General features: G+C 46.4%; 1 protein-coding gene across 1 annotated transcript; it reads left to right on the top strand.

Moving 5' to 3' along the window:
* The first annotated feature begins 1,099 nt into the window (after positions 1-1,099).
* On the top strand, positions 1,100-7,215 carry abhd3 (abhydrolase domain containing 3, phospholipase). The gene is made up of 9 exons (XM_085930361.1): positions 1,100-1,290; positions 1,844-2,007; positions 2,904-3,086; positions 4,035-4,080; positions 5,034-5,146; positions 5,349-5,522; positions 5,859-5,907; positions 5,993-6,158; positions 6,219-7,215. Exons 1-9 carry the CDS (start codon positions 1,129-1,131, stop codon positions 6,398-6,400), a joined length of 1,239 nt encoding a protein of 412 aa, XP_085786487.1. The 5' UTR covers positions 1,100-1,128; the 3' UTR covers positions 6,401-7,215.
* Positions 7,216-7,601: the final 386 nt, after the last annotated feature.

Genomic DNA, 7,601 nt, shown 5'->3' with positions numbered 1-7,601 from the left:
GAAGCGTGCCCGCGCAGGCGCACTGAACTACCTCCGCCCGGCACAATGCGACGTGACGTCACAAGCACAGAGCATATCTGGAGACAGTATTCTAAATTGAAAAAAAAAAATCCATTTTTAGAAATGATGGCGATCGGCCGAACTGATTTAGAATGACCCTTTTAAATCATGTCAATTACGACATGATACAGTATGTACAGTATGATGTACAGCATTGCGGGATTACATCGTATCGCATTTGATGTCATGTCACCCTGGTGCGTACAGTAGGCGTGTTCATTTCATTACCACACACTAATTGCCACATACGTTGCTTCAGCCCTCTGTTGGTTCCAAAGACTAATTCAGTTTCAATCACTTAGTAAAGTACGTTCTATACAAGCTTTTATTGAACATTTTAAGCAGCCAACAATTTAATATTCCTCATAGCTATGCAAGTTAGAGAACTTAATCAATGTGTTTTGAAACTGACATGAAAGTAAAAAGACCATTTGAAGATACCTGTCTGACAGGAAATGCCAGTCGTGAGCCATAATGCTTTCATGCATGCTATTTACACCAACATTTTATTGGGGGGGGGTGCTGTCTACCTACTGGCATTTATTGAATTGTCTTTTTGTACTGAACAGCGGGACTCTTTAGTGCGTCAGGTTTATTCTAAAAATAGCTCACCAGTGAGGCACTCATTTTTGAAGAGAGGAAGTTTGTGGTCCCTGTTCTAATACTCCAATATTCTTACTTGAGTCCAATTGTTTCCTTCCCTTCTTGCTTCACGGAACTTTCTAAATTGTCTATACGTGTGAACGTGAGTGTGACTGCTGACGACCAGTCCCATCTCCGGAAAATAAACTGCAGATGAGTCCCCCCGCTAATGCACTCATCCCTTGCATGGCATTATTTGGCCAAATAGCGCCATCGCCCGCTCACCCGCCGAGTTTTGCACATGCAACCCGCCACTGCATGCCCTCCCCTCGCCTCCCCTCCACCCTCATCGGGTCCCCTTGACTGTCTCTTTCAGTGCAAGCGGCGCGCGCGCGCGCTCACACCCAGACTGTGTCAGACCGGCGAACCAAGCACACCGGCCGCTGTCCTCGCAGCCCAGCCTTTCTCGAATCGAGGCGCCTTGCAATGCTCTCGCCGCAGCTGAATTTGGACATTTTGACGCGGGACTTGTCTCATTATCTGGAAAACCAAGTGAAAGTTGGTCTGCTGGGCTCGGGAGTGGGGCTCTCTCTGGTGCTCGGCTTCAGCGCGGCGTACACCTGCTACTACCTCATCTCGGTGGCCAAGGTAAAGCCGCGCTGGGCGTTTATTCTTCTTATGAATTCATATGGGAGGATTTACACGCGAATGTGATGTTGCACCGGCGTGCAGTAGCCGCAGCAGCCGCATCTGCTACTACTGCACCACCTCCGTGTGGTCGGCATGCCGCTCGACGAGCTGTCTGCCGGTAAAACGAGCCGCAGCCTTTTTACGCCATTAAATGCACACATAGATTTGACAATCCCATGCGTAAAATCTGCACATCGCGTGTGTATTGCGCGCGCAAACGCACATATACAGTCACTCACATACACACACATTCATGCAATCAATGTCAAGGCATTTACACTTAACTGCCATGTCTCAATACTGTAAAGCTAGAAGTGCTCAAGTGCGCCCCCTGCGAATTTTTCTTTTTAAATTCACTTGTATTATTACAGTGCAAGTCCAACAAATATCAAAAAGAGCATGAGCGGTGGTTCTCAAACCTTTTACACAAAATAATACCTGAAAATAATCAACAAGATATTATTTACAATTTAATTTATGTACGCATCACATGAATGCATGTTTTTCGTAGAAGCCGCAGCTCATTTCGGGAGGCAAGAAGTTCTACCAGTTCCTGCGCGAGCAATGTCCCATCGTGTCGGAGACCTATTACCCCACCTTTTGGTGCTGGGAGAGCCGCATCCAGACGCTGCTCAGACCCTTTGTCACGGCCAAGCCCGGAGTGGCCTACAGGAAGTGAGTCCTAATACAGCTTTGAATCCAACGCAAGAAAAGGATCACCTCAGACTTGGGTTACACTACCAGCCATTCTGCCTGTATTTTCTGTTTCGCAACTAATCCGAGTGCTGATCTTTAGCAACTCTGCAAAGCTCAGAGGACAAAAGCAGCCACGTGCGCCTCTATAAATGTACTTGAAAACTAAAACTGCCTCCCACCCTCAGAATGGTAAAAAAAAAAAAAAAAAAAGAGGTAAAAGTTGTATCAACCAAAAGACAACATAGTGCTTAGTGTAAAGGTTTTCCAACGGCGTATGGAAAAGTCATCCTCTTAGTATCATCGTGGATATTCCAAGGACACTTGCGTCGGTAATGCACATTGTTTCCATCCTCGTGCTATTATTAAAAGCGACAGCCACATTTGCTGGAGTTATGTCTGGGAATAGCGCGGGTACCCCCACCCTTCAATGATGAAGTTGTTAAGGGTTAACCTGAGGACAAAGTGTTTTGTCTTTGCTAGTGCAGACGAAGCAACGCGGAGGACGCTCGAGCTCTTTAGCCAGGTGCATATTTCACGGAGCTTCTGTAATTTCATGCTCCCTCTGCTAAAGGTGTAATGTACTCAGGCCAAGGTGGACGGAGGGAGCGGAGTGGGGATTGATGGAGGGTATAAGGACCAGCTAGCACAGTAGCCAGCTGTCAGCAAAGGTTCTGCTCCCTCATCCACCGTGACCAGCAAAATCACTTGCCCTACTTTTTAGAGACCAAACCGAAACTTGTTTTCCCGCCACATTCTCCGCTCCGAGCTCCTGGTTGGCCGAGCGTGTGCACGTCATGCGGACAAAGGAGGATGCGCAAGAAGGCAATGGAAGTTTCCACCATGTCAACCGTTGCGCCGCCCGCCTCTCTCCGCAGTGAGCTCATTAAGGCGGCGGATGGAGGACAGATCTCCTTGGATTGGTTGGACAACGATGACAGCCTGGCTCACCCCGACCCCGCCTCCAGACCCACCGTCCTCCTCCTCCCGGGGCTGACCGGCACCAGCCGAGAGTCCTACATCCTGCACATGGTGGAGCAGAGCCGGGATCTGGGCTATAGGTGGGTGCTCTTGGCCTCATTTGCAAAAAGTAGGCATTTTCTGTCCGGAGTACACCCGAAAGAATCTTTTTGTAGCCCCTGTCACATCCAGCATTTGGTAGGGTGCTAAATGACCACAGCAGAGTCCTAACAGACATTGCCGCATGCTGTGACATGTCACAGTGACCCCCAATCGTTTTCACACAGACAACTGGCAACATTTTCTTCACCCAAGAGCTGCCAATGATCAATCTTTACACAGAACCCTGCAAAATTGATTGATCATAATTATTAGATGACATTGCCTGCAATGTCAGCATGCGTTATATCATGCTTTTGCAAAGCACGCATTGTCAAAGGCAGCATTTTTCTCTGTTCAAACCTTTTTGCAGGTTCTCCGTGTGAAACAGCCTTTGGGTATTTTTGGCGACAGGCACAAATAATACAGTGCTAAGAGCTGATTTTGCCACATTTGGGCAGCTTGGTGAAGTCAGCATCTTGCTCCCCTCAATGTGTGTGTGTGTGTTTCATTTAATGACTTGCAGCTTATCCTGCCACAAGCTGTGCAGCTATAAGCCTAGAGCAGATTCTGAGTGCATGCTGCAGTATGTTTTTAAACACCCCCCGCCCCTTTCCTCTTGTCTACAAGCCCCACCCCTGCTACTGAGTTGCTTTTACCACATAATAGATGACGGTGCACCATACGCGCAAACGAGGACCATTTCTTTTTCTAAGCCACGTTTTTGCTTATGAAACAAATGATGCTAAGAGAATTCACTTTCATAAAATCGATTCAAGAGCCTCTGACGTGCCGAATTTCAAGTGAATGAAAGGTGCCATTTTAGCCATGATTGGATTTGGCCGTGACCACTCCCACAGCGGCGGATCCCTCCCTCTGACCTCGTCTGTGAAAAATAGCCTATGTCTTCTTTAACAGAACTAAAAAAAGCTCTGTGTTGTGTGTTTCAGAGCTGTGGTTTTCAACAACAGAGGTGTGTCGGGAGAATCTCTGCTGGTAAGAATCCAAAACTGGGTCACAGTTTACATGTCAGATCGTTGTCAATGTTTGTCAAGAGACAAAGTTGTCACGACTGACGAGGATTCTGTCCAATTGAATCAAGGCTTTACTGTTCTAATACTAATAATCATTTTGAATACTGTTCTTTTTGGCTACATGACGCAAAGAGTACTGCTTGACAAGTCACAATGAAGCCAGGGGATTTTATTAGCTCGGCCCGACCGGGGGTCTTTGTCCTTTGTTTCAATTGGTAATTGTACCACGTTCGCCGCACATCATTTAGCATTCACATACGCTCTCGTGCTTGTTTTCTCTGCTAGTGTGAGCGCCATTGTGCTTTGTTTCAATGAAACGGGCTTTTCCAATGACCCCGTTGTGACCCCGCCGGGGCCTATTTCGAGGCCGGCCTTTGCATTACAATTAAGTCAAAGCAATGAACCTCCAAAATTTGGTGTGCACGCTTGAAATGAAACAGAACGTCCAGGGGCTCGTATCTCCGTGAAAAGCATCGCAAAGGCGTTAGCATAACGTGTATTTAACTGGCTTCCCATGGCAGATGTCTTCTTTTCCTTATCCATTATGTTTAAGTGCCTCAGTAGGTGTTTCTGTTTTGCCTAGCAACAGAGTTCAAATGGGCTCATCAGTTAACTCATTCATTCCGGTATATTTCTGCACCGAAGTCCGACAGGATTTGACCAGTGTAGAAAAAAAAAAAAAAAAACACTCCTCTATGCTTGCATAGAAGTAAACAAGACTTGAGGAGTTTGCCTGATATTCAGCTTGAATTTTAACGACGGGAGAATCGGGAATGAATGAACGCTTTACAACGTGACGTAACCTAAGCAAAATACAAAAAGAATGCCGCCATTGCCGTCGAAGCCACTTTGTAGTCCAGATAAAAGAACGGAAAGGAGCATGAGATGATCAAATCGCCCACGTTGTCGTTGCAGACGCCTCGGACTTACTGCGCCGCCAACACGGAGGACCTGGAGATGGTCATTGAGCACATCCACACGAGCTACCGTGCGGCGCCTATCATGGCGGCGGGAGTGTCCATGGGCGGGTAATGAAGCCACTCGCTCGGCCGTCGAAGGGGATTAGAACGCCATTAACATTAATACCTCAACATAACCAAAATCCAGTGCACTCACGTTTATTAATTTTGCGTCATCCGCTTTGGCTAAGTCTGAGACATGAGAGGATTCCTCCTAGGCCTGATAGACACTGATAGATATGTTTTCATATTTTCTGGAAATGCCCCCCAGTATGATGCTGGCCAACTACCTGGGGCGAAAGGGCCAGGAGACGTGCCTGAGAGGGGTGGTGGTGTTCTCGGCCGGCTGGGACGTGTTTGAGTGCACGGCGTCGCTGGAAAAGCCGCTGGACCGCTTCCTTTTCAACTCCTACCTCACCAGCTGCCTGCAAGCCTCGGTGCACAGGTCAGCGGCCGGGCCAAAGGGGGATTAGCGTGACCGCTAGCTGTCTGCTAATGCTATGAGGGAGGCTTGAGGGGTTTTAGCAGTCTAGAGATTCAATTGGAAATGTCCATCACGTTTTTTTTTGCTTTGGATGTTCCTTCAAATTTGTGACTGCAGGTTAACAAAAGTAGCGAGCTATATTTTCATGTTAAAATTGCAATAGGTTAATCGTAGATGATCTTAATGACGTTAATAATCGCATAGCTCTTAATGTCTCATCTTTTCATCTCCTGCATGACATATAATGTGCATTTTATGCAAATGTTACACATTCTGCATATCTGCCCCCCTCCCCAGACACAGACCAGTGCTTGAAAAGTGTTACGACATTGACCACGTTATGAAGGTAGGAGACACTCGGTCATAAATGTTTCTTTCTGACTTTTTCGCTTGTATAAGAGGCTCACTGACCCCATTTCCGTCCGTCTCAGGCCAAGACCATCCGAGAGTTCGACGAGAGGTTCACGTCCATCATGTTCGGCTACGCCACCAACGACGACTACTATCACGACGCCAGTCCCGTCCACAGGCTGAAGTCGGTGCAGGTGCCCATGCTGTGTCTCAACGCTGCCGACGACGTCTTTTCCCCGTCGCACGGTAAGAGGCTTTATATCTTCTTTTTGGGATGTTCTCTCATTTTGTTGTGGCGTTTGTCAGCCATCCCTGTGGAGGCGGTGAAGCAAAACCCCAACCTGGCCATGCTCATTACCTGCCACGGCGGCCATATTGGCTTCCTGGAGGGCCTGTGGCCAAGGCGGAGCACCTACATGGACCGCGTCTTCCGCCAGTTTGCCCGCGCCGTCATCGAGCAAGGCGGCCGACTCAAAGACCTTTCCTGAGAGCGCCCCCACCCATTTCCATTCTCGCCGCATTCCGTCCGTCCGTACGTCCGTCCATCCTTCCATTTCACTTCCATTGTCCTGGTCTGATTTATTTTTTCCTCCATACAATCATTGATTGTGACATTGAAAACAAGCCTTTTGTTAGGAACAATGTTGAACATGACGATACGTCCTTTTCGCATTCATCAGTAGGATGTTAGCCCTCAGGGATTTTTTTTTGTTTTTTTTGGTCTCTGTGGATTATTTTAAAGTCACCGCTTTCATTTGAAGGGACGAGTTTGGCCTTTTTGAGGATTGTTTTTTTCCAAAGCTTAAACTAAAAACCCAAGATTGCTTTGATTATTACTGACTCCATTTCAGTGCGTGTCACCAACTTTGCACAAATTCATCGAATGTGTACTTTGATAAATTGATGTCGATTTTTTATGTATTCTAGTGTTGTGCCACTGTAAAAAAGAAACTATAGTCACTTTAAACCAAACCCTTAAACAAGTTCCTTTATTCGATCATACGTATTTATTTTTTGTCACACCCCTGGTCCACATTTTTGGAAAGTATGCAGATTTTTATTCCTTTTTTATTTAAATGTGTTTTATTGTAAATTAATGATGAGGTCAATGATAGATGATATGAATTGGATTTATTTTTGAGTGTCAATGAGTCTCATATCTGTGCTAATCCACTTCCATCAAGAAATGCATGAGCAAACTCCATAAAATGCTTTTGTGATTTCATTTTCCCTCCAATGAGAACGCGCGGCAATAAGAATTGAAAAGAAAAATGACTCGTAAACGCACGTCATCCTCAATGAGTGTAATGAGCGCCGTTTAATAAATGCTTGAAGAGTCTCCATCCATTTGTTTGCTTCAGCCGTTCTTTCGGTATCCTCACGAGCAGCTTCTTTTCTTTTCCACCACGAGTACTAATGATGAACGAGCTTGCCCTGTCCTCCTACTCCTTATGTGGACCGCAGCGGGAGCCTGAAAATAGCCCAGTGTTACATCACACAAGGGCTCATACTTTGTACCCTGGCCGACGTGTCCAAAGACATTGTACAGCCTGAGGAGAGGAGCATTGTGTGACATAATGTACATTACACTGCTTACATTAAGATTTGTGCAACCTTGGCAGTATCACTAGAAGTGCTTTTATTCGCAATTTGTCTCTTGACAGTACAATTATGCTACAAACAAAGAAA

The sequence above is a fragment of the Syngnathus leptorhynchus genome, chromosome 14 (genome assembly GCF_054491065.1).
Source record: "Syngnathus leptorhynchus isolate UIUO chromosome 14, UIUO_Slep, whole genome shotgun sequence".
NCBI classification, from domain to species: domain Eukaryota; kingdom Metazoa; phylum Chordata; class Actinopteri; order Syngnathiformes; family Syngnathidae; genus Syngnathus; species Syngnathus leptorhynchus.
The sequence above is the reverse complement of the archived record's forward strand: the minus strand, read 5'-3'. Positions and strand labels throughout refer to the sequence as shown.

Coding starts and splice junctions, on each gene's coding strand:
- abhd3 (XM_085930361.1), top strand. CDS start 1,129: ATGCTCTCGCCGCAGCTGAATTTGGACATTTTGACGCGGGACTTGTCT. Junction 1,291..1,843: donor ACCTCATCTCGGTGGCCAAG/GTAAAGCCGCGC, acceptor TGTTTTTCGTAG/AAGCCGCAGCTCATTTCGGG. Junction 5,147..5,348: donor GCGGGAGTGTCCATGGGCGG/GTAATGAAGCCA, acceptor AATGCCCCCCAG/TATGATGCTGGCCAACTACC.